This window comes from Labrus bergylta, chromosome 2, assembly GCF_963930695.1.
Source record: "Labrus bergylta chromosome 2, fLabBer1.1, whole genome shotgun sequence".
NCBI lineage: Eukaryota > Metazoa > Chordata > Actinopteri > Labriformes > Labridae > Labrus > Labrus bergylta.
The window spans coordinates 1,286,626-1,311,726 of record NC_089196.1 but is presented as its reverse complement, the minus strand read 5'-3'; the positions used below and the strand labels follow the sequence as shown (position 1 = coordinate 1,311,726).

At 44.7% G+C, this 25,101-nt stretch overlaps 1 protein-coding gene across 1 annotated transcript in view; it reads right to left on the bottom strand.

The window, feature by feature from the left end:
- Window positions 1-543: 543 nt before the first annotated feature.
- Window positions 544-25,101, bottom strand: part of gcn1 (GCN1 activator of EIF2AK4) — a 37,062-nt gene continuing 12,504 nt past the window's right edge. The window contains exons 17-57 of the mRNA XM_020636377.3: window positions 24,051-24,210; window positions 23,482-23,671; window positions 23,195-23,319; window positions 22,646-22,824; window positions 22,450-22,543; window positions 22,255-22,368; window positions 21,962-22,160; window positions 21,729-21,881; window positions 20,628-20,809; window positions 20,374-20,454; window positions 19,822-19,965; window positions 19,497-19,621; window positions 19,230-19,419; window positions 19,070-19,140; window positions 17,445-17,610; window positions 17,144-17,338; window positions 16,781-17,027; window positions 16,557-16,678; window positions 15,297-15,411; window positions 15,016-15,195; window positions 13,950-14,170; window positions 13,785-13,853; window positions 13,557-13,695; window positions 12,437-12,633; window positions 12,201-12,343; window positions 11,988-12,105; window positions 11,668-11,883; window positions 11,411-11,575; window positions 9,727-9,888; window positions 9,555-9,647; window positions 9,309-9,452; window positions 8,948-9,217; window positions 8,312-8,425; window positions 6,927-7,157; window positions 6,654-6,847; window positions 4,190-4,304; window positions 3,831-3,927; window positions 3,519-3,667; window positions 2,313-2,423; window positions 1,572-1,793; window positions 544-1,137 (exon numbers count right to left, since the gene is read on the bottom strand). Of these exons, the coding sequence (XP_020492033.2) occupies window positions 1,012-1,137; window positions 1,572-1,793; window positions 2,313-2,423; window positions 3,519-3,667; window positions 3,831-3,927; window positions 4,190-4,304; window positions 6,654-6,847; window positions 6,927-7,157; window positions 8,312-8,425; window positions 8,948-9,217; window positions 9,309-9,452; window positions 9,555-9,647; window positions 9,727-9,888; window positions 11,411-11,575; window positions 11,668-11,883; window positions 11,988-12,105; window positions 12,201-12,343; window positions 12,437-12,633; window positions 13,557-13,695; window positions 13,785-13,853; window positions 13,950-14,170; window positions 15,016-15,195; window positions 15,297-15,411; window positions 16,557-16,678; window positions 16,781-17,027; window positions 17,144-17,338; window positions 17,445-17,610; window positions 19,070-19,140; window positions 19,230-19,419; window positions 19,497-19,621; window positions 19,822-19,965; window positions 20,374-20,454; window positions 20,628-20,809; window positions 21,729-21,881; window positions 21,962-22,160; window positions 22,255-22,368; window positions 22,450-22,543; window positions 22,646-22,824; window positions 23,195-23,319; window positions 23,482-23,671; window positions 24,051-24,210 (6,328 nt within the window). The 3' untranslated portion in view covers window positions 544-1,011. The remainder of the gene's footprint in view (window positions 1,138-1,571; window positions 1,794-2,312; window positions 2,424-3,518; window positions 3,668-3,830; window positions 3,928-4,189; window positions 4,305-6,653; window positions 6,848-6,926; window positions 7,158-8,311; window positions 8,426-8,947; window positions 9,218-9,308; window positions 9,453-9,554; window positions 9,648-9,726; window positions 9,889-11,410; window positions 11,576-11,667; window positions 11,884-11,987; window positions 12,106-12,200; window positions 12,344-12,436; window positions 12,634-13,556; window positions 13,696-13,784; window positions 13,854-13,949; window positions 14,171-15,015; window positions 15,196-15,296; window positions 15,412-16,556; window positions 16,679-16,780; window positions 17,028-17,143; window positions 17,339-17,444; window positions 17,611-19,069; window positions 19,141-19,229; window positions 19,420-19,496; window positions 19,622-19,821; window positions 19,966-20,373; window positions 20,455-20,627; window positions 20,810-21,728; window positions 21,882-21,961; window positions 22,161-22,254; window positions 22,369-22,449; window positions 22,544-22,645; window positions 22,825-23,194; window positions 23,320-23,481; window positions 23,672-24,050; window positions 24,211-25,101) is intronic.

The window sequence follows — 25,101 nt, the reverse complement described above, 5'->3', positions numbered from 1 at the left end:
AACAGAGCCGTCACAGACCTGATCCATCCCGGTCATTCACTATTTACAGCAGTTCACATACCCAGCGGGAAAACCAGATGGAGATGAGCTGAAGACATTTTATCTCTTTAAGAGAGATTCTGCTCATTTAATGGAAACTGTTTGTGTTGGTTCAAACACAACTAAAATTATGAATTACAATAAATATAAATATCACTCTATTAACACTAATTGAATGGCATCTCAGAAACTGTGATTAATTTAGCACAATTTAAATTAAAGTGGAAGTCTTGTCTTTTTTTATGCCTTTATTGTAGAGACAGGAGAGTGGATAGAGTCAGAAAGAGGGGAATGACATGCAGCTAAGGAGCCACAGGTGGGATTCAAATCCTGGGCCACCCACTTGGAGGATTATAGCCTCGGTACATGGGAGGCACGCGTAATAACCACTACGCTAAGGCCCCATTGGATCTTTTACCCAAGTGTCATTCCAAGTGATGCGCCTCAAAAGTCTAGGGTGCATAAACCAAACTGCAGAAAAAAAGATTCCACCATTTCTCATAATACAGCATGAAATCAAGATCTTTTATTTCACATTGCCTTATTACAACCGTATCACTGAAATGATGAAGAAGTTTTTTGGTGGTTCGCTCACCCCCCCCAAAAAAAAGCTCTGACACAAAAGTCCAAAGGAAGGTTAAAGAAAGGGGCGTCTTTTCATTACAGCAGAATTTGAAACCTCTGACACTGTTTGGTAAATTGAGTTGCAAAACACAGAAACATCAAATTGGCCTTATGTAGTTCAGCACAGGAGAACCAGGCAATTTAGAGATCAAATTAAAAATAAAAAAACATGTAAATTTGGCTTAAAGACTGCTAAAATAATCAAAGAAAAAAACAACAACAAAGGTATTTGTTTGGTGATATACGTGGGAAAGCCCATTTCAGCCATGGTCCAGTAAAGGCAACACAGGCGTGTGTAGCATGTATCTGGGGATCTACAAAATCATTTCATGTCTCCACCCCGCTCCATCACGTTAGGATGGTGTCGTCTATCTCTTCATTGGAGTCTGGCTGGCTGGAGATTTTCTTCAAGGAGCGCCGATGACACTCAGACAGCAGGTCGTTGCTAGCAGAGTCCAGAATGGCAGAAATACTCTGGAGAAGAACAGACAGAGTAAGGTAAATTGACTTACATTGTTCTTTTCTAGTCTTCTGACTCCTCAAAGCTCTTTTACACCTCAGGTAACACCTACACATTCACACACTGATGGTAGAGGCTGCTGAGTAAAGAGTCCATCAGTATTAACTCATCCATTCATACACATTCACACACTGATGGTAGAGGCTGCTGAGTAAAGAGTCCATCAGTATTAACTCATCCATTCATACACATTCACACACTGATGGTAGAGGCTGCTGAGTAAAGAGTCCATCAGTGTTAACTCATCCATTCATACACCGCTGATGAAGCAGCTGGAGTAACTAGGGGTTAACAACCTTCCAGATGAGAGACGACGACTCTACCACCTGAGCCACAGCCGCCCCAGTGAGTGTTGTATTTGTGGTTTTTAGAAAGTGTGCAGTCTCACCTGCATAGTTTCCTCTCCCTGGCGGAGCCGCAGCAGGTTCACTATGGTGTGTTCACTCTGAGCTCTGACGCTGGTGTTCTTGTCCTTGGTGTTGTCCAGCAGACTCTTCAGCAGGGGCTTGATGAGACTGGCCTCCATGGAGGGCGTAGCTGGGTCTTTGAAAACCCACCACAGCACCCGCTCCGACACCAGTCTGATGTCACTCGACTGATTCTGAAGACACTGCGTGGTCACACAGACAAGCGACATCAATATACAGAACCCAACTGTCAAAGCAAGTCCCCACTTAATGAAATGAGCTCCTGTAAATCTCAGAGTGAACGTTCACTGTGGTGGTCAGTAAAACCTCCAGACCACCTACAACCTCATGTGTTTTCTTTATTGACACATTTCATTTGAAGATAAGAATATGAGGAACTTCAGTTCACCTGGTACAGATTATAAATACTGATCAGGTACCACACACTCTGTTTTTCATTGTTCTGTAATCTACGCTGAAGTCTTGATGTAAACACAGTCGCCTTTCTGAACTTTCAACGATCCGTCTCAGTCGCAGGTTGAGGAACAAACGAGTGTCTGACCCTGTAGGTACTCATCACTGTTTTCTTTATTTCCTTTCCACACATTGTTTTGGCCTTTAAGTCTTTATTTACTGCTCTGTCTAGTTGTTCTTATACAAACCACTGGTATGACACCACCTATACTTGGAGGCAGCATTAGTGGATGTTTTGGAGCCTCTACCTTGACAAACTGTGTGATGGTGCGCTGGGAAACACTGCTGCCTCCTTCAGTTTGGAGATGATGCCTCATCAGGTATCCCATCGCTCTGATCCCACTGGTCGCTATGGGAATCTGTAAGGAGAGCAGAAATGTCCATCAGTATTAACTCATCAATTCATACGCAGAAGCAACTTTGGGTTAAGTGTCTTGCCCAAGAACACATCAACATGTGGCTGCAGGAGCTGGGGATTGAACCCCCAACCTTTTGGTTGAGAGATGACGGACTCTACCTCTGAGCCACAGCCGCCCCATGTGAGGGCAAAAGCATCGGATGTGTAAGTGCAAGTGATGGAACAGTATAAGACATAAGAGGTCGTTGTTATATGGACAGAAAATAAAGATATTTATACTTTCTCAGTATTTGTTAAATCCTGTATTAAAGGGGACACATTCTGAAAAATCCACTTCTACAGTGTTCTTGAACATATATTTGGGTAACCGGAGTGTCTACTGACCCACAAAATGTGAAATAAACCCATTCAGTCCTTTGTTTTTCTTTAATTCTACTACATCCTAGAAGTAGGGACTTCCTTGAACTTCCTCTGGTTGCCTGGTAACATTAGGCCCCGTGTCCAACTGGTTTGTAGCACCAGCGTCTTTTCTCAATTGTTCTCAATGAGTAGAGAGTTTGAAGCAGCAGACGATGCATGGGGAAAAAAGCGCAGCACCCAGCGTCTTTTTTCCAAGCGCCCCACCTTTTTTTTTTGCGGCCGCTCTGACCCCTTAAGTTGAAAATCTTTAAATTTTTAAGGAAAGGCGCTGTTTATGTAACCGGAGCTCTTTTCCAAATGTGTGACATTCCCCGTATGGATCGTGTCTTGTACCCACATACTATTTGCTCCGTGTCTGCTGGAGTAAAAATGATTTATCAAAACATGCATTAAAAAGTAACAGAGCAGTGACGGTCATACAGCGGCTGTTGTCCACAGACTGTTGTCATAGAGACAGGACGACACTGCTCCTTAGTGCACAGCCAGCGCTTTACTGTACAGCAAAAACTGAAGGTGGACACAGGGCCTTAAAGTTACATTCAAACCATATGAATCCAACTCCATCATTAAAGGTCACTTTGTACACGATATGCATCGAAGCACGAGTGACCAGTTCTCCACAGATGTGAGCGATATCTTTGTACAGACGCGAGAGCTGCTCAGATGTTCTCCTCACCCGGTCAGCGGTGGCATTAGCCAACACGCTCTCCATCACCGTGTCACAGTAGTCCTTCCCACACAGCTTCTCAGGAGCACATTTCACAGCTATGGCCAGTGCCAAGCTGCGGCCATGACGTACCATCCAGTCGACACCGGACACGTCCGCTGAAGGGCAAGAAGACATGTTAGTCAGAGTCACACGTCCATGATACTGTGATGATGGACGTCTGTACTGCATAACGTTTCATCAACATCGATGTAACGTCTGTGATGAACCACAACATAAAGGACATTAAATAAGAGATGATGTCATATGTGATATACCGACCCAAGACGTGCTGAAGTAACAAAGTCTTCAGCTCCTCTTCTGACAGGAAGGCAGACAGCTCACCGATACAGCCAGCCGACGCCATACGTGTTGCATCCTACACACACGCACACGCACACGCACACACACAGGCAGACAGAAGACAGGTTCATAAAGGTTTCAAACTCTTCATAAAACCACATCCTCTCTACTTGACTTCCGTTTTTCTGCTCTGAGGAAACGACTGTGATGAACACCGCTCTGTGAAATTGCTCCATGTGTGAAATACTTTTTATTTGTGAGTCATCACGTCATGCATTCAGCAGCCATCAGGGCTTTGAGTTTTAAAGAACATCTTCTAGTAGCTCCTCCTCTCATACCTCGTCATGTCCCAGCATGCCCAGTAATGTGGGGGTGATGGTCTTGCGGATGGCTGGGTCCACCTTGGCCCCGGCCCCCTGGATGACAAACCTTAAAGCCTGGAGCATGGTCTCTCTGTGGGGAATCAGAACACAGTCGAGCATGAAGTAAAAACACAAAGCATCATTTAAACAGTATTTAAAAATGCAGCAAGCACACTCCATTTGATTTAGTTTGTAGCTTAATACTGATTTTAAAGAATAAAGCAACACTGATGTTCAGTCTGTTTCATGTGCTGATTTAAAACGGGACAAAGATGTGATCTCAGTGGGACAATTTAAAGTGGATCAACTCAGCAGTGTCCTCCTTTGTGATGGGCTTCTCTCATTTCACACATGGAGCCTCGCTTCCATTGATCCTCTCAGGACTGAAGCTAATCATCAGTAGTTTGACAAAGAGCAAACATCATGAATGCATCCTGTTGCCACACCTCTGTGTCTGAGGTGGCACGTTGTCACATCCTCTCCTCACAGGATAGAGGTGTGAGTAATTTAACCAAAGACAGAAGGTTGTTTTCAGACTGCTCCACCTGGAGGACCCTCACAGGTTTGAAGAGGACAATGCAAACTTTAAAAACATCAATAAAGTAATAATAAAGGTATGTGTTATCTTTTCTTCAGCGTGTCCTCTTGGGACCCCGTGTCAGGACCCCTGATCCTGACAAGGGGGTCTTAATTGGTTCCAGGATTCACAGGAATATAAACAAATGTTTTCACAATCATTGTCTGAAAACTCATCTTGATGATTCAACATTCAGGTTTCTTCAGTACCTAACTGACTGGTCGACAGAGCTAGTATGCTAATGGTTGTGTGGACCAGAAGCTACTTGCACTATTTACAGGATTCAGGGTTGTAAGAATTAAGAACCTGACATGGTATGGCTCAAAATGTGCCGTAAAGGGCAGAGGGAAAGAGGACGGTTCAGAAACCACTCGAGTGAGTCGAGGGACGAGGGTCTGAACATCACAACTTTGAGCGAAGGCTGAGAGCTCGACTACTGTAGCTAGTAGAAGAGTAAACTCCACCAAGTGAAAACAGACGGGATTAAAAGACACAGCTGCACAGAAACTGAACTTTGCTGAACACAACAGAAATCGCCACGCAGGATGACAGTTAAGGTGGGGTCACACTAGGCAAAGTTATCCTGTAACGTGCTTAAGCTCAATTCAAACCATTGATCACATTAAGACAGAGCCTTGTCCACCCAAAGGACACATCAGAAACAAACTGAGAGACGTATTCAGCCATTCAATGCATCAAGGAATGAAGGGGATTATCAGGGTTCCCACTCTTTTCCAGATATTATTTTAAATAAATAGCTTTTGACACGAGGGGGAGGCGGAGCCATTACATTATCTATAGAATTCGAGTCAATCTGCGTTGTGGATTATGTAACAAATAGATACTTTTATTAACGTGTGGTGGTGAAAATGTCCAACTCTGTAGGAGAGTGTTGGAATAATTTTCCAGGACATTTGACTTTTTCTGTCATTTTCCAGGTGTTTTCCAGTACTGGAAAAAGTAGTCAACTGTTTTCCAGGTTTTCCAGATTTTCCAGGACGAGTGGGAATCCTGGATTATACACCAAAACAACCCCTTCTCAAATGTATAACCCGCCACAGAATCACCTCCAGGTCCAGATTCTTCAGCGTCACCTGACACTCCTTCACAGACAGTTAGGTTCACATGCAGACAAGAGGAGAATGCGGGTTTGAAACAGGTGCCAAGGAAGCCATTGATAGCAGAGGTTTTTATAACTTTAATAAATTCATTAATATCCAGGAAGAATGAGCTGCAGCAGGCTTGCAAACGACTGGACCAAGAACTTCAACTAAGTCCAGTCATCTTCTGGATCAAGCTTTGAGTGTTTGAATGATTAGCCACTCTCACCCACCATTCTCCTCCAGTAAGGTGGAGTGAAAAGGGAGTTGTCTTATTGGGTCCTGTGATGTCAAAAGCAGATTCATTCCTTTGCTGTAAATAGTTGAATTAGAGCATCAAAGGACAGAACACCTACTTAAGTACAGTTTAGTTAAATGTTGAGTGAGAGATCACACCATAAATAAATAAATGTTGAGTGAGAGATCACACCATAAATAAATAAATAAATGCTGAGTGAGAGATCACACCATAAATAAATGAATAAATGTTGAGTGAGAGATCACACCATAAATAAATAAATGTTGAGTGAGAGATCACACCATAAATAAATAAATGTTGAGTAAGAGATCACACCATAAATAAATAAATAAATGTTGAGTGAGAGATCACACCATAAATAAATAAATAAATGTTGAGTGAGAGATCACACCATAAATAAATAAATAAGTGTTGAGTGAGAGATCACACCATAAATAAATAAATAAGTGTTGAGTGAGAGATTACACCATAAATAAATAAATAAAATGCTGAGTGAGAGCTCACCTGACTCCGGAGTCCTCAGCATTGCGGATGGCAGCGAGCTGCTCGGTGAAGAGCGGGTCCACCTTAGAGTGAATGGACACCAGCTGACCGAGAGCCTCGGCGGCCCTCAGCCTGACGGCGCGGCTCGAGTCCTGCAGAGCTTTCAAGAAGGTCGTCTGCAGCTGAGGCAGGAAGGGCTTCAGGGCAATGCCCACCTGGTGGAGGAACACAATCCAGAGGTGAGTCAATGTGTTCATCCCATGTCTCATTACCCATCATTAAACAGATTCAGACCTTTGCAAGCAGCAGGGTGAGAGTCTCCAACAGAGCCGTCTTGACTGTCCAGGCAAATCGGTCTCCCAATATGCGGATGAGTGGTCCTGTGATGTTCACCACCGAGGGCCGCAGTGCCTCAGGGGAGGTCAGTTTAATCACCCCTCCTAATGCTTTAGCAGCCTCTTCCTTCTGCTCTGGACTACCAGTGAGGACACCTTCCCTGAGCACAGGCAGGATGCAGGTCACACCCTGAGGAAAGAGAAATCAGAAACATGAAGCATGGAGCTACTTGAAGTTTGAACATCCAAATGATGACAAAGTAAAGAAGTGAGCAGCAGTGAATCCTCACATGTTGATCCTCTGACATAGAAGGGATATTAACATCAGTAGATAATGATCATATTTCTAACTAATCAAAGGTTTTTCACTGGCTGAGGTGCAGCTGGACTTCTTAGGTTTACATTGTTTGTAGTCCTCAAAGCAGTCACAAGTATTAAGAAATAAAAGATGAACAGTTTCCTCGTGTGAACAACACAGAAACTCATTCCGGATGTTTGTGATATTTGTCATAATAAACAGTTGAAGGAGGAAAAATATCTGTCTGCCAGCTATTGTTTAACATTTTATCATAATCACAGAAGATCTCCTCTCAGACACACCCAGCAACCTTCCTGCCTCGTCCCAAACACCAAAAAAGAAATCGACAGATGTGCCTTTAAATTAAGATCTTTCTAAATGCAATAATTTGCAATGGTGAATGGAAAATGGACTTTACTTTTGTAGTCTTCTGACTACTCAAAGTGCTTTTACCTGGCAGGTCACACCTACACATTCACACACTGATGGTGGAGGCTGCTGTCTCTGTTGTTATTGTTTTGATTGAGAGCCCCCTGGTGGTGGGGTTTACATACTGTGCGTTTAAAATGAACATGTGAAGATGTTAAGTGTTAGAGAGCAAAGTGCACACAGCCCACTGGTTCATTGATCTAAAAGGGTTATTGTACGAGGACATTAAAAAAAAAGCCTTTCTCAAATCTTGAACTTATGCTACCTGGACGAGCGGCCCAGCTGTAGTCTGTGTGTGCTGAAACACTTCCACAGATAAAGACAGATTGTGGGTCAAGTTTTCAGGTTGGAAAATTCAAGAATTGCAGATAAATCCGGATTAACCTCATTCCTGTTTGGTCGAAGATGTGAGGGAGAGAAGGAGGAGAAAACAACTGGAGTCTGATGTTTCTTTAAATAGTGAGTAATAAGTACAGTCACATATTATGCCTCCGTCCCTTGCATGGTCAGAACTTATTTAAAGTAGCTCAGAAGACGTGACAATTCAGTGAAAGCTGGACATCATCTACATGTATTTAAGGTTGATAAAGTGTTGATGTCAGAAGGAGCCTTCTTACCTTTTTGGGCAGACAGAATCCAGGCAGGTGCTGACCCTTCACGTCTGCAGCTACTGATCTGATGTCTCGATGCAGGTCATCAATCAGAGCCAGCTGGCTGCTGGCATCCAGTTTCTACACACCCAGAAAGAAAACATCATCAGGTCACATTCTCTTCTTGATGAAAGTGTTAACCTTCATGCATCATTATGGACATTTTTGTCCATTTGGTCAAATGTTTCCTCTTCATCTGGTCATCATTTTGTCTGTGTTAGTGCATATGGAACACATTTTTGTAAGAAAGTCTCTCTCTTGACACATTTTGGAATGCACATTTTCTTTTTTTTTTAATTAGATCAATAGAACACTGAGAAACATGTTTACTTCCCTCTGAAGTCACTAAGGACAACAATGTCCACTTACAAAAAAACTGATATAAAAATAGAACAGATTGATATTTCTTTCTACTTATTTCTGCATAAATCTCTTAAACAACTCCAGCCCTGCTCAAAACTATCAAATATTGAATAATTATCAGGAATTTAACCCTTTAAATGCCAGAATCATGTAATCAAACTGGCATTTAAAGGGTTAGATTCCTGATAATTACTGAGGCCTGATGTCTGAGGGTTAAAAGCTCTCGTCTTATCAACATACCTTGGTGATGGAGTTGATGGTGTCCCAGCTCTGAACCAGGACGTCCGGGTTGGAGTCATTCAGAAGGCGGATCAGCCCCGACAGCAGCGTGCGAGTGTGAGCGCTGTAGTCCAGGCGAGTGCGGGCGAAGTAGCCGTTGAGGATGGTGACGGCGGCCTGTCTGAGGCCAGGGTCGGGGCCTCGTGCGGCCTCCAGCAGGTCATCTATGATGATCCGCTGGCCGACCTCGTCCTCCACGGAGAGGATCACAGTTTGACAGCTGCACAGTTCCTGAAGCAAGGGCAGAACGTTTATCGATTACGGTGTGATCTGTAAAATGAAACTATAATAAAAGGCTTCAGAGCAGCTCTGCCGTCGTTACCTGGGCTTCATCCTCCGATCCCAGCTTTTCTTTCAGGGAGGAGAGTATGGCGGGCAGGATGACCCCGAGGTGGCGTGTCAGAGCATCGCCCGCCACCGCCGACAAGAACGCCAACACACGGGTGTTCACAGGAGGAGCCGTCAGCTGTTAAAACCAGAGAAGACGTTCACTTTAGTCAAACACAGCAACATAATCAAACACTGTTAACGTTGTGAAAGTACTGAGATGGGGACTGTGACCTTTCACCTTTGGCACTAAGTAAGGCAGCACAGAGCGACTCTTCACCGCCATGACCTGCTTCAGACCGTCCAAGGCAAACTCTGCCGTGTCCTCGTCATCCTGGAGACACATTCAGTGTTAGTGTTTATAACATCTCCATTAGAAACTTTAAAGTGAAGTCGTGTCTCTGTTTCCTCACCAGCTGTTTGAGCAGCGTCGGCAGGATGTCGTCCAGCGCCTGGTGGCCGATTGTGGCGTGCAGCTGCTCAAAGGTTTTGGCTGCAGCCTCTCGGACCTCCTCCAGAGGGTCGCAGAGAGCCTTCCTCACTGTTGGGACCAGGGACTCTGAGAAGACCAGCACCTACACAACAACACCAAGAGGTTAATGTTTCATCGATTTCAAAGAAAACCACAAATGATGATCCTCGATTATCAAACAGAAATGTTTCTATGCTATTGTTCATGGTTTATGTTTCTGTTTTTATGAAAGTTTTCTAAACTCAATCTCATCTTCCTGCTGGAACAAGGACTCGTGACAATATATTTGGGATCCACTCTCATTACATAATGACTTACAGAAAGTAAGGAGAGATGGACATGCACCAGGTTACTGTTTAGATTCAAAGCGTGTGTTGTGAATCGGCGCTGTGCAAATAAAGATTGATTGATGTCTCATCCTCCTCAATATGTCACCAGGACTCCCTGAACACTCATTTGTGACAATCACTTAAAATACAGAAAGTGTAAAGTTTCATTACATTTTGAACCTTGATATTCATTCATTTTACTGTAATTGCAGCAAACATTTGATTCTTGATATGTAACTCTGACACCTAGTGGTTAAAGTGGGTACTGCAGTCTAAATTCTAAACATTGTAGAGAGCTGTCTCCCCCCCTCCTCTCTAGAGTGGATGCTCACACAGGTTGCCATGTGGTGGCTTCAGTGTTTATCCAGCTCTGCATGGGTCTGTAAACCTTTCTGTGTTCTAACCTCTCTCCATTTTTCAAAAGCATCTTCTGGGCGGCAGTAACTCAGTCTGTAGGGACTTAGGTTGGGAACCGGAGGGTCGCCGGTTCAAGTCCCGGTGCGGACCAAATATGGAATTTGGTCTGGTAGCTGGAGAGGTGCCAGATCACCTCCTGAGCACTGCCGAGGTGCCCCTGAGCAAGGCACCAAACTCCCTCCCCACCATCAGTTCAGGAGCGCCCGCTGTGAGCTGCTCCGTCACTCTGGCTTCTCTCCATGCATGTCCATAGGATCCTGTTTCTGCATGTGTGTGTTCATGACTTGTGTGGAGCTTATTAGAAACATGCAGAGGCTTTTTAGGTCGGGTACAATCACTTCTCTTGCCCGCTTCCATCACTGCAACACCTATTGGTTTGACCTGATAACTGCTTTCATATCTGACAAACAGAGGGGCATCCAAAACGGCCGTGTGGGGGGTGCCTTAAAAGCGCCTACCTTCTCTGGTCCAAACAAATCCAGAGCATTCAGGAGCAGAATCTAAAGTTAGAAGGAGGACATACTGGCTGCTGCATTGTTGTCAGAGAAGCCAGCACTTCAACATAGCATGTTTCCTTAATGTCTGATCAGATAGTAAGACACCTTTATCATTTCACTCACTATACATCTCACTGTTTTTTTTCCTGAGGTTTGAAGGCTGCTAAAAATCAGGTGAAGAATCTGAAAATTGTTTGTTGAAGGAGAGTAGACTAAAGTTCCTGCTGACAGGTTGGATATAAGTAATGTGCTCCTCTAAAGAAGTCTATAAAACACAACTGAACAGAGTGTTGATCATCTCTTACTTCACGACTGTGATCTGTAAGTTATTCATGTGTTACTGCATGTTTCTGTGAGTTACTACATGATTTTCTCGGCTCACCGCGTCTTTGCTGGTGGACTTCATGATCTCGCTGAGGCCGATGCAGACTCCCTGCCTCTCGTCACTCTTCTCAGAGCGCAGCCCCTCCTCCAGGATGGGGATGATCTCAGGAAGAATCTTCTCTCCTAGCTTTCGGACCAGATCACCCAGCGTCCTGGCAGCGATCTAAATCACACAAAAGAAGAGCTCTGTAGACGGTGACGCTGTGGGGTCAGTTAAACAGAACGGACTTTACACGTGCTGATGATGAGGGTTACCGTTCTCTTGTCGGGACAGTTGGAAGCCAAGAAGCCCAGCAGCAGACTGAAGAGGGTCGGGAGGATCTCTCGGAGAGTTCTGGGTGTGTTGGACACGACTATCTTCCACACATGGAGGGAAGCTTGTCGGACCACCAGCTGAGTGTCTGAACGGCCCATATAGAGACCGGACAGGACCCGGTTACGCCGCTCACCGCCAAGAGCCCCGATGATTGCCTGGTGGAGTAAAGGTTAAAGGTCAACAACAAACCTATCTCTGAAAGCTTTGGTGAGTAAAGAAACAAAACTTCTTGTATTGAAGAAGAGAAATGTCCTCATGCCTTATTGGATTGAGCCGTTCCAAAGTTGTCGTCCTCAGATGCCGTCTCCGTGGTCATCTTCCCGGTCACTCCAGAGATGTGGAACAACAGATCTCCGAGCAGCTGCACTGAGCTGAACCTGCAGAGAAACGACGACATGAACACCTGGTCAATATATAACAGACCTTTATTATCATCTCCCTGATGTTCTGATGATGTGTGTTTCATTCTGACCTGATCCTCCACAGGTCGTCAAACAGACCCTGCTCCAGCTCGGGAAGCAGCAGCGCAATGGCGGTCTCAGCATACATGCTGATGATTCGCTGGCCTGCTCGGAGCGCGGTGTCTCTCACATATTCATTCTCATCGGCCAGAGCCTGGTGGACAATGCAGAGACGGAGGAGCAGTGGGTGTTTGAGATCCTTCATGCAGACATTCAGAGAATAAATCTAAAACATTCCTTATGATACCTTGAGGATGCAGGGGATGATCGGCCCGACATAGGGAGTGAACCTGTCTCCAAAGGTCAGCGGCAGGTAGATGAACATCATGATGTAGCCGTCTCTGACGTGGGACGCGATGTCCACCTTGCTGGCTGTTTGTACGACGTCTGGCATCAGCTTGTCTAACTTCTCAACTCCCAGTCCGGCCATCACTTCAGCCAGACCTAAAGACACAAAACACACGTCATGAATTAAGTCACATGGTGGCGATGGTGGCTCAGTGGTTAGTGAGCACGCCCCATGTATGGAGGCTACAGAGAAAAAACCATATGACGTGTTTATTATAGGCCAACCAGGAAGTAGCATCTCCATGGGGTCTGTTGAGAATTCTCCGATGGGATTTTTTCATTGGATTTTGGATCATTTCAGAAAATAAGCTCTGTGACAAACATACGTTTCTGAAGCGTAGGCGACAGAAGTAAAAAGCTAATGTTATGCTAAAGCTAGCTACACCACGGTCGGATGATTGTGACGTCACTAGCGTTATGTTTCAGATGATCTCTGATAAACTAATCCACATAGCTTTATAAATAGTTTACTAACATAATATTCACCTTAACCTAAAGATTAAACCTACAGGAGACATCTCCGACTAGTGAGAGAGTTCCCGACCTCTGTGTCCAGTGTGATGATGTTTAATGTCCCCGACAACCACTGTAGTCACATTTAGCCACTTAGCAACCGCCTTTTTAAAGACGTGTAAAAACTTCAAAATTCACAACCTAACGTAGTTAATGTGGTCTAACAAAACACCAACATCTCTTCAGCTTGTGTTAACCACAGACCTTATTTCAGGCGTCTAACCACAAACCCATTCAAAATCCACATTGACTTTTAGACATTAGACTCCATGACGCTACAATGCTAACTTAAGGGTTTTAGGACGTTTTATGGTCCTCAAAGCGGGCGGCCCAGGTTCGTGTCCCACCTGTGGTTCCTTTCCCTACTCTCTCTCTCTCCCTGATTTCTGACTCATCTCTCCATTAAAAGGCACAAAAATAAATCTTAATAAATATATATTAAAATAAATGAAGTCACATGATTACGACTCAGAAACAGTGCAGGGGCAGAGTGTAAGAGCACCGACCTTGTGCAGCTCCGGAGCGGTCTACAGAGCTCTGTTCAGACGCCAAGGTCTCCATGAGCCACGGCAGCAGGTCGTCAAAGCAGGATTCACCCATCCCCTTCACCATGGCGCCCAGGGCTTTGGCTGAAACCGTACGTACCTGAAGAGGAGAGGAAGAAGAGTAACTTCAGCTACCATTCAAAGACACAACACTAAATACTGAAGTACTGTGTCGATGATTTGACACACCTCAGGCACCGGGTCCAACAGGGAGGCCTTCAGTCCAGGAATGACACTTGGTAGGTAAGGTGACAGATCCTATAGAGAGCAACAGGAAATCACATCTCACACAACAAATACGCCTTCACACTGCAGTGGTTTAAAGGACTCATGGAGTGGTAAAGTGATGTGTACCTTCTGGTCAGTCAGGGAGTACATGTTGCCGATGATCTGAGCGGCCATCTTACGAGTGTCGGTGGAGCGATCCTGGAAGGCTCTCTGGACGATGGGCATGATCAGGGCCAGAGAGGGGGCGTCGATGAAGTGTACAAACTTAGTGTCCAGCAGCGTCTGCAGACATGTCTGAGTCCTCCTGGACGGATCAGTGAGAGCATCCAGCAGGATGGGGGTGATGGCTGAGAGAGGAACAAATGCACCGTGTCAAAATACTCGTTTTTGATGCATCAGTCATGTGAGGCTTCACAGGTAGACGTACTGCATGTGGTTATTTATAACGTATGCTACCTTTTTGAGTATTAGTTCATAAACCTGATCAGACACCACCGCCTGACGACCAGCCTCCACCATCAGACTGGGTCGTCCCCTAAACCACCGCCATCCTCCTTCATGCACGGCCTGCTCCGACCTCCACCTCAGCGGCGAGGAAGTGTGGACAACAATATGGTCTTTTGTAAAGCGTCTCGAGATAACACTTGTTATGACTAGGCACAGTACAAATGACGATTGATTGATGTACTTTTATTTTTTTACGCTTATCTATTTATTTTTATTTAGTTATTGTATTTTATTTTGTGAGTTTTCCACTCTTGCACTTTAGAACTAAGAGGTCTATTTGTTGGACTGGGAGGGTTGTTTATAGGGAGAAGTGATACTGGGTTTTTGAATGTTTCGGGGGGAAAAAAGAAAAATGTTGACGGCATCCCAATTCCACTGTATGTCTTGAACTTGCTTTAATAAAAATATGTTGAAAGAAAAAAAAATATATATATATATATATATATATATATATATATATATTCACTGTAACTGTAGAAAAACATTGACTCAACTGTTAGAGGTGAATGGTCCTTTACATCATCATGTGATTGTTGCTATGGAAACGGTCCTTTAATACGTCCAAACGTAGCCTGACTGACTGGATTTCAATCCGTCCTGAGTGTGTTTACAAGACGTTCACTTGTAACCAAACCACCCAGGAGGTTCGCTGACAGCAGGGTTAAGACAGGCTTCAGTCACTTACCCAAGATTTCAGGGTTGCGGATAACAGAGCCGATGAGTCGGAGGGCCTGCTGGCCGGCCTTCTGCACCTTCACGTGGGAGTCGGTCAGCACTTCAGTCAGCTTGGGAACGATGCTGGGCAGGCAGGAGGACAACTGCTTGGGAGCACAGAACGCCATGGCACCGAGCAACTCCACTGAGCCTGGAGGAGAGAGGGGTGTCATCGAGCAGGGACAGACGATGCATCTAGATATTATAGGTAATGTGCAAAAGATGCATCCTCTCAGGAGGAAGGCTCCTCACCTGCTTTAGTTCTCCAGGACTCCTCCTCCAGGGCCACCAGCAGGGAGGGGAGCACCAGTTTAACTCCATGGGCACTCAGGTTTCTCATCACAGCCTTGGCGCAGTCGTCTGCAGCCTTTTGCAAGAAGATGCAAAGTCTTTGTGTGATTGTTATTTCTTTTATTAAATGTCTGAACCTTTTGCATGAATAACTCAACATTATTTATATAGCACTTTAAACACAACATAGTTGATCCAAAGTGCTGAACATTGCAGAAAACAAAGCATTAGAATTTAACAGACAAGAACAACAACCATACAAAAAGAAAATAAGAAGTGACAGTTAAGTCCAGTGTAACACAAGAATAACAGAGCTATGGGTTTTTGTGCTTGACGATTACTGAACATTAAAGGCTTTATATGTGATTTTTTGATCCAGCAGATGTCGCCCTTGAGCACCAGCATGAAACCAAAACAACTTGCGCTGCATTGTTGTGTTAGCATGCTAATGCTAGCGATCTTTATTATGCTTGTATCTTCACACTGCATGTAAATTTACCTGAAATGAGCGTGATCTAGAAACACAGTTAAGCAGTGAGTACAGTATGTTATTCTTCTTTTCTCTAGTCCCTCAATTAAACAACTTTTATTCGCGAGGGGAGGAGTCAGCCGGCCGTCCTGGCAATGTAAACAAAGTGAAGATAGGACTCTGAAAACTCTGAAAACATCACAGACAGTGGGACTCGGGTGTTACACCCATTGTAGACAGTCATGACTCACAGAGTTATTTTCAGAGGATATACTTGATTTATATTACATTCAAGTGTGAAAAATCACATATAAAGCCTTTAAAGGCAATTGAGTATAAATATGTCTTAAGGCGAGTTTTAATAGTCAGAGAGACGGATGTCTGAGGGCAAAGAGTTCCATAGTTTTGGTCCTGCAATAGAAAAAGCCCGATCCCCATTGCACCTTGTCCTGGATCTAGGCAGTGACAGAAGGTTTGTGCTGATGACCTAAGATCTCTCACCAGCTAATATGGGGACAGGAGTTCTGAGAGGTAGGTGGGGGCAAGTCCATTTAATACCTTAAACACAGTATTAACATGCAGTCCAAACTGTGGACAATGCAGAAAGACCTCGCATTCTAATGAAGGACATTTAGATCCAGCACATCCAGAACATGCAAGACAAAATCCTCCTGAAGTGCAAGACTGAGTTTGAGCAAATGAAGATTTGAATGCAGAAAAGGTTCAGGGTTCAGGGGTGATATCGGCCTCACCTCTCTGACGTACTGATTCCCGTCTCCAAAGCAGAGCAAGAGGTGTGGCAGCACGTGAACCACGTAAGGCTCAAACAGCTTCCCCAGCATGTTGCACAGCATCTCAAAGGCAAACAGAGCTCCTGCACAGAGACGAGAGACGGGAGTTGTTTCTGTATTAGTATTGTTGGATAATTGAGTGCCAGTGAAGGACACTGGAAAGATTCATAGAAATGTAAACTGACCTTCTCTCCGTCTGAAGTTCTTCTTGTCCTGGATGGCGTCGGTCAGTGTGGTCATAATTTCCTGCTGTTTGAGTGCCAGGATGCCGAGACCTTTGACCAGGCCGGCCAGTCCGTAAGCTGCTCCCTTCCTCTCTGCGTACTTGTCGCTCTCCAGCAGCAGCTGTAAAAGGTTCCTCACTATTCCTGCAGCGTCTTCCTTTATAGCAGGGACTAACGGAGGTAAACAACCCGCAACAGATTCCTGGACCTGACGAGGGAGGACACACCATGTGGAACTATCGTAAAGCAAGTTTAACGCTAAGTAAAGTAGGATCATTAAAGTATAAATATTCAAACTCTAAGAATACAGAGAAGGTTTGATACCTGCTGTGAAGGTGTGGAGAGGGCAGTGATGAGCTTAGCCACGATGGGCTTGACCTTGGGGTCATTCTTGTCCAGATGTTTGGCCAAGGAGCCCATGAGAATAACCACGCTCTGACGCACAGAGTCGTAGCTGGCGTCCTGGGGGGCGTTTTTCAGAAACTCCTCAAAAACTGGAAGCAGGCAGCTGACGTTATCCTGTTGGATCAGACAGAGAAATAATCATGAACATGTAAACGAGGCATCTATGTGTTCATGCGCAGTGATCTGTAGAAGCTGGCTGAAAAAAAGGCGAGATCAGTACCTTTCCATGTGTGTTAAGAGCAGAGAGGGCGGCATCCAGCATGCAGCGCCGCACCTCAGGGTGGCGATCGTTCAGTGCATCGGGAACGAAGAAGAGAAAGAGAGGGGTGACCTGAGATTCATCCAGATACTGGGACAGCTTGTTCAGCGCCAGAGCGATTCCACACCTGACAAAAAACAAAAAGAAGAAGAAGAAGAAGAAGAAGACAGCCTTCAGTTGACAGGAAGGAAGCGTCTATAATCTAAAAAACTTTAACAGGATCAGTATTCATGATCACATCACTCTTTAACTTTAACACAGGACTCTTTCAATTAGAAGAGCACTCCACAAGGTTTACTTACGGAACAATATACCAATGTTTCCCGAAGTGGGGGTTGGGACCCCTTGGATGGTCACGAGACACTTAGAGGGGGGTCGCAAGATGTTTTTTTAAAGGATTTTTCTTTTTGGCTTTTTGTGCCTTTAATGTAGAAACAGGACAGTGGATAGAGATGGGAAATCAGAGAGAGAGAGAGAGAGTAGGGGGTGACATGCGGGAAAGGAGCCACAGGTCTGACTCGAACCCGGGCCGCCTCCTTGGAGGACCCCAGCCTTCGTACATTTCATATATTTTACCCATCATTGTGAACAAATAGAAAAAAAGTATTTTACTTCAGAGTAAAACCGTAATTGTTCAGTAAGATTTATGCTGAAATGAAAGTAAAGTGTAAAAATTCCTTAAAATGTAAGTTTGCACATGCCTTCAACAACGTAGATGTCTGTTGAGTTTTACAAATTAAACCCATACAGACACAGAATTTTATACTGGTATATTGGTCGCATGGGTGTATAAGACGCATCCACCTTTTTAGATTAAAGAGGACATATTATCCCCCTTCTCCACCTTTTCAAACAGTCCCCTGTGGTCTAAATGAAACATCTGTGCTGTGCTTTGGTCAAAATATAACATGAATCAAGCACCAGAGGAGGTTTGTGACCCTGTATAAACCAGCTCTCTCAAAAGGCTCCGTTTTGGTGTGTGTCTCTTTAAATGCAATGAGGCCCCCCCCCTGAGTTTTCCCAGTAGACATCACTCCTCTGTAGAGAGAATAAAAATGGAGGACCTGCTCAAAAGTTTTGTTCAAGGCTGGGGGTGGAGTCCATGGGTGGAGATACCAGGGGAGGGGAGGTGATTTTTTTTTTACCAGAATCCCACTGTGACATCACAAGGAGAGCACATTTGAAACAGAGCATTTTTCTCTGTGTTGTAAGACTTATGCAGACCACAAACAAAGGACTGGATGGGTTTATTTCACGTTGTGGGTCAGTAGACACTCAGGTTACACAAATATATGTTCAACAACACTGTAGAAGTGGATTTTTCATCATATGTCCGCTTTAATAAATAGGTATAAAAAGTGCGTCTTACACACAGGATTTTATGATAACTGACACAGCAACAAATAACTGTGAAAACGTCCTTCAGAAATTAAAAGGTATTGTGTCATAGAAGTGGGCAAACACTTTCAGACTTGTTGGTCACATGTTTAGGCTGTTTGAAGTTGATTCATGGAGCATATAGATTTTTCTATTCGACTCCTGAGATTACAACTTCAAAAGGCTCTTGTAAAACTATTGAGAGTTACCTGGCTTCCCATTGGTCAGGAGGAGATTCAGAGATGACTCTGCCCAAAGCATCCAGCACAGGAGGGGGTCTCTTTAAAAACAGAAGGCATACAAACACATCAGACTCACATTGTTTCATAAGAGACAGGCATGTTAAAGGCTGTGTGCAGTGAGTCTCACATAGAGTTTCTCATGGTAGAGCTCAGTAAGCTGGCCGAGCACTGCAGCAGACTGGTCTCTGTACTGGGAAACAGCGCTCGACAGAGCTTCAGCTGCTGCAGAGCGGACTGCTTCTTCATGGTGGGTGACATCTCCAATCAGCAGGGAGCAGATCTCAGGTACCAACTCCAGATTCAGAGACTCCAAGAGTCTGAGAAAGTAAGAAAGGGAAATATTTAGAAATCAATCATGTGGAAATAAAGGAAAATGTAACCCTGTAATAATAACCTTTCAGCTAAGGCTCGGCCCTCCTCCTCAACATCAAACTTGGCAACCCAAAGCCGGCGCAGTAAGCTCAGGCCGGTGGTCTCCGAGCTCTCAGTGGGCAGGGCAAACTCCATCTCCAACAGTCCCTGAGCACGGAGAGATCATGTGTTAACATCTTAGAGGAATACATGTGAGGCTACATCATCACAAAGCAGTGCTCTCATCTTGGTACAGAAGCTGTGTTTTTATTCTCAAAGCTGAATCTGTGGAGAAACATTGAAAATGCTCTTCTGTGGCAGGAACAGAGCTCTACCAAACGTGTCTCATGACGTGATTCCAAACTCACCCTGAGGGCGGCGTCCCGGACAGAGAAGCAGGGCGACAGCAGGGCGCTGAGCAGGACGTCTATCTCTTGCTGCTCTGCCACTGTGCAGCCGACCCCTCCTCCTGCACTGGCACACAGCGCTGTCAGGCACTGAGCGGCCAACACCTGAAACATAGAGTAGGGGGGGGGGGGGTTAAAGATGAGCGGTTTGTATTTTAATTGCATGTAATTTTTTTTTGCTTCAGTGAGATTATATCTCTCTCAAAGTCTGGTTTTTTGTTTGAAATTTAAGAAGTTTTGTTTGATTTTTTCGGCACAAATATGATTCCATAGTTAGGCTGTGTGCAGTCATGAATCAGATACATATTTACTGAGACTTTGATAAAAAAAACTTTTATTGAAATGATTGATCTCACTAAGATAAAAGATGAGAGTACCTACCAACGTTAAAAAAATAAACCAACACACCAACAAACCTGTCCTTGTTTTCAGAGTTTGTTTACCCTTTTCTTTTCAGAGCTTAATTTGAAGCAGGAAATACTAGATAAGAGGTTCAAAATCAGCAGACTGTACCTGGAGTCTTGGAGTGGCTGTGGAGATGACTCTTGTGAGCAGCAGCAGCATGTTGACACGAGGAAGCAGCTCGGGTCCGTTCTGAGACGAGAAAACAAAGTGAGTAACTTCTAACGCCGTCATCGTTTCTTCTTACAGACGAGTGCTCCGTTTAGTAACTATGAACGATTATTTAAAGCACAACAGAGCGCCTAGAACAACCCTCCTCACAGGTCACTGACAGAACAAAGTGTGTCCCAGCTGTGTGTAAGTACCTCGTCTATAGTGAGGTCATGGCTCTCCGTGGTGGCCCGGAGCTGGGAGTGTTCAGTGACCACTTGTAACGCTCGGGCCATCAGGTTCTCAGTCTCCTCGGTGCTGCCTGAAGAGTCTCTGAGCATGACGTTTAGGAGGGGGAAGCAGAAGGAGAAGGCGGGGGCAGACAGTCGAGCGTCGTCTACAAAGAAAACACACACAAGACAAAACAAGAGCGATTACTTAACTGCTCGCTAAATTACACCGCAAAAACTAGGGCGAGGATCACTTCAGTCCTGTTTTGTTCTTCTTTCTAGGGCGCACTCACACTAGGCAATCGGTACCGCGCACAAGCATGTTTGACCCCTAAAGTCCAGTTTGTTTTGTTTTTTATGAACATGAAGTATAATCGATCCCCGCCTCCATTCAGGAGAAATCCCCGAGTGTTCTGTCTGTTTCTCACTAACATGACTCAAAATAAGACATAAAGTCAGTAAAGTAGCTGTCATGTTCTCTGATTTGAAAAGGTCAGACTGTTCAAACGGTCGCCATAAATCTGATCTGAGTCACATATGTGCAGAAGAACTGGGTTAGGGTCAGCCCTGCCCGCAGTATTAATGTAGCCTTAGTGATTCAGATTTATTCTGATCCAAATCCAGAGCAATGCATGCAGCAAAGTCGTAGGACACGCCCACCTGGAAGCTCACTCAAACTTCCCTGCGACTGGGGGTGCTCCATGTATGGAGGCTACGGCCCAGGTTCGAATCCCACCTTTGTTTGCAACTGCAAACAGAGCCGGCCAATCAGAGGAGAGTGGGCACGTGCGGGAGGGGGGGGGCTTAAAGAGACAGCAGCTGAAATGAAGCTTTTCAGGCAGAGGCTGACATGGGGGACTTTACTGACATCATTAAAGGTGAAAGTGAGGATTATAGATCTCCTTTAAGTTCAGTATCAGGTTTATTTTTTTAGTTAAGGTTATGAAGACGTTTTCAGTTTGGATATGGGACTTGAACTCATAACTGTCTGATCTGCTCCCTCATTCCCTTTTCTTATAGATGAAAAATAGAAGTTTGCATTGCCCAGTACAGTTTCCTAACAGAAAGGTGCCAGTGAGTGCTCACCTCCAGTCTTGGCGTCTCTCTGTGGGACGGTGAGGTTGTGTAGCACTAGTATTGTGCGATGGGCTGCAGTGTCCAGGTCCTCCTGGCCCCAGTCCTCGTCCAGCTCACATTCTGGCTTCAGCAGGCGTAAAGTCACATGTCCCACGAGCACGGCTGGAAGAGAAGGAGGCGACATTCACATGAGATCGTGAGGGCTTGGAACAAAACACAAACACAAAGACAAAAGCATGTACCTAGGTGATGAAGGTGTTTAGGCATGAGGCACACTCCTGTGTCTAAGAAGAGCTGCTGGACGCGGGGAGCAGCCAGAGGGGAGTTCAGCAGGGGGATCAGGGCCTGGAGCACAAAAGGGAGCTCCCGTGTGATCTCAGGTGGTCTCTCAATCAGGGTGGCTTCCAGGAGACCCAGCAAGCTCTGCAACTCGTCATCCAGCTGGTGACAACAACAAATATAAAGCAGCTCAATAATGACTAGTCAATCATTTCCTTATTTAGAAAGAGACCCCTCGAATCCCTTCCCTCCGTACCCCTTGCAGTCTCTTGCGGATCGCGGCCTCCTTTTCCAGCTGGTTCTGCATTATTTCCTTTTGTTTGCTGGTTAACTGCAGTTCCTCTTTGATCCCTTTCTTCTTCTTCATCTCCTGCCATGTGAGAAAGACATCACAATGAGTTCAGGTAAACACCACACAATGACCCCCCAAACGATGGTGGGACCACCGTACCTCCTGTAACTCCAGTTCAATGATCTGCTCCTTGTAAGAGTAGGCCTTGTTCTCCCGCTTCATGTTGGCTTTCTTGGTGCTTTCCTTCTGAGCGCTACAAGCGAGCAGATGGAAAAAGACAGAAGGAGAATGAAAGGTCTGTGGATGGATGTTGATGTCACAAAGATCAGAAGGGAAAGGAGAGGCTGGGTGGTACCTTTGGATGATGCTGTCGTCGTATAGTTTCCCCTCAGGTGTGAGCATGATGGCGTATTCCTCCCTGGTGACTTGGAGCAGAGAGGGTTTACCAAGACCCTCAGTGACGTGACTGATCACCCGCGGCAACAGCTTGTTAGGGGAAAGGCCACAGAGGGCGCCGACTGCATTTTTCACAGCCTGAGAAGGAAAAATTGACCGCTTAACCCTCAGGCATCAGTTTAATTTACTACCCTCTGAAGTCACTAAGGACAAAAATGTTTTTTTGTAAGTGGACATTGTTGTCCTTAGTGACTTAAGAGGGTAGTAAACATTCTCAGAGTTCTATTGATCTATTTAAAAAAATAAAATGTGCATTCCAAAATTTGTCGAGAGACTTTCTTACAAAAATGTGTTCCATATGCACTAACACAGACAAAATGATGACCAGATGAAGAGGAAACATTTGACCAAATGGACAAAAATGTCCATAATGATGCATGAGGGTTAATACATTGGTAGCAGTGATATCCCCCCCCCTCCCCTCCCTGAATGTATGCTAGTTTCCCACCTTGTTGTCAGCATTGACCTCCAGGAGACGTGGCAGAATAGTGTCCAGATTCTTCTCTATAAACTCATCAGCTTTAATGTTCATGGAGAGGAGAAGAAAAGGCCAGAGACCACGGCGAGCTTCAACTGGAAGAGAGTAGATAAGACCTCACGTTAGGACGCCGGACACCCACAGACACGAGGTCAGACACAGAACGCCGGCATGTGGTAAAGAGCTAACGGTTAGCATGACTGTGGGGGGGAAGATTGGAAAGTAAATTCAGCCTTCGGAGCAACTCGTTCTCTTACCGATGGATGGATGGTGAGTCACTATTAGGGTCTCCATGGCCAGATTCTCGGCTTCGCTGGGATCGCCCCCTTGGCCGGCAGAAGAACAGACGACACACAGAGCATCGAGCAGGGCGCGGGGGGGAACGTAGCTGCGCCCCAGCTCAGTCAGCTCTCCAGACTCCGACACCAGGACGTCTTGGGGCAGAATCTGAAAGTTTCAAGCACAGATAGAGATAATGAAGATAACAACATAAACCTGTATGGGCAGGCTGATCAATGATTCACTTAAAACTCTGTGTTTATTGGGCAATCCAAACATAGTTCATTTCTTACATCATTCTTACACATAATATACTTTTTTATAATGTTATACAAAACAATAATAGAATGCAGAAGAAGAAAACAAAATGGTTATAATAATATCTTAGTTTGCCCAATTTTCTTTGTAATAGAGATAGATGTAATAGATTTTTAAAATTCTTCTAGAGGTGATTGTTTGGGGCTTAATTGGGTAAGAAAAGCTGATGACAGACGAGGTGAGCGAGGGGTTAAAGATGCAGATCAAAGTGTTTAATGTCACTTCCTACCTTGTGTTTGTTGATGACCACACGCAGTTCTCCCAGAAGGCCCTGGGCTAGACTTGATCCACCCAGAGAGGAGAGCAACTTCCTGACTGTCTGCTGCGCACGCTTCCTGACGCGCCAGCTTCGCGACAGCAGAACCTCAACGATGGCGTGATGATACATCCTACAGAAGAGAGAAGATTCGTTACACATTTTTAAAATCTCATGTCGCACAGTAAGACAATGTTTCTGATAAACAATAGAAGATTTATTATAAATATTTAAATCTTATATCGCACAATAAGACAATGCCTGGGGCTGCAGGAACGAAATTCAAAAATCGAATATAAACGAGAGCTGAAAAAAAAAAAGGTTTTCTCCGGTGTTGTTGAAGTCAAAGCTCAACAATTAAATCATGATGTGGATATTATTAATACATTGTTATCTCCACGTTGTAAAACAAACTAAGTGCTGTGCCCCCTCCTTCCCACGAGCGACAGATGAGGGAAATAGAAACGTGGGGGGGGGGTAAAACGGCAAGCCGCGTCGTGCTGCGTCACTCCAATTGGTCCATATTAAACATTCATCCAAGTGAGCGTTATTCTGTGCCAAAGCTTCATGATAAAGAAAATGACATGCAGAATGGGCACAAAGGTTTGCCGTAGTAATTAGTAAAATTGCCTTTATTTCTCGTAAAGGATAAAAAGTAGCCTACTCAATTTTAGCATTAAAAAAATCTGAATGTATTCAAATATTAAAAATGATAAAGCATACACATTCTAATGGGATTATAGAGGAATATCTGCAGCCCTGCTGGGGTATAAAGTCCCCAACTCTGCAAGTGTGTGCAATTACATACTTGATTTTTTCATTGCATGTTGTTGTTGCATGATGCATCCCCTTTATGTAAGCTTTTATAATTATTATACAATCCTCTATTTGTCCCCACAAGGTCGTTAATTCATAGTGAGGGAAGTACATACAGGGGTTTAGTCGACCAGCTTACCTCCAGGTAGTAGTGGAGGGGTCTCTGAGGTGGTTACAGGGGCAGGATGTGGACACAACAAGGAAGCAT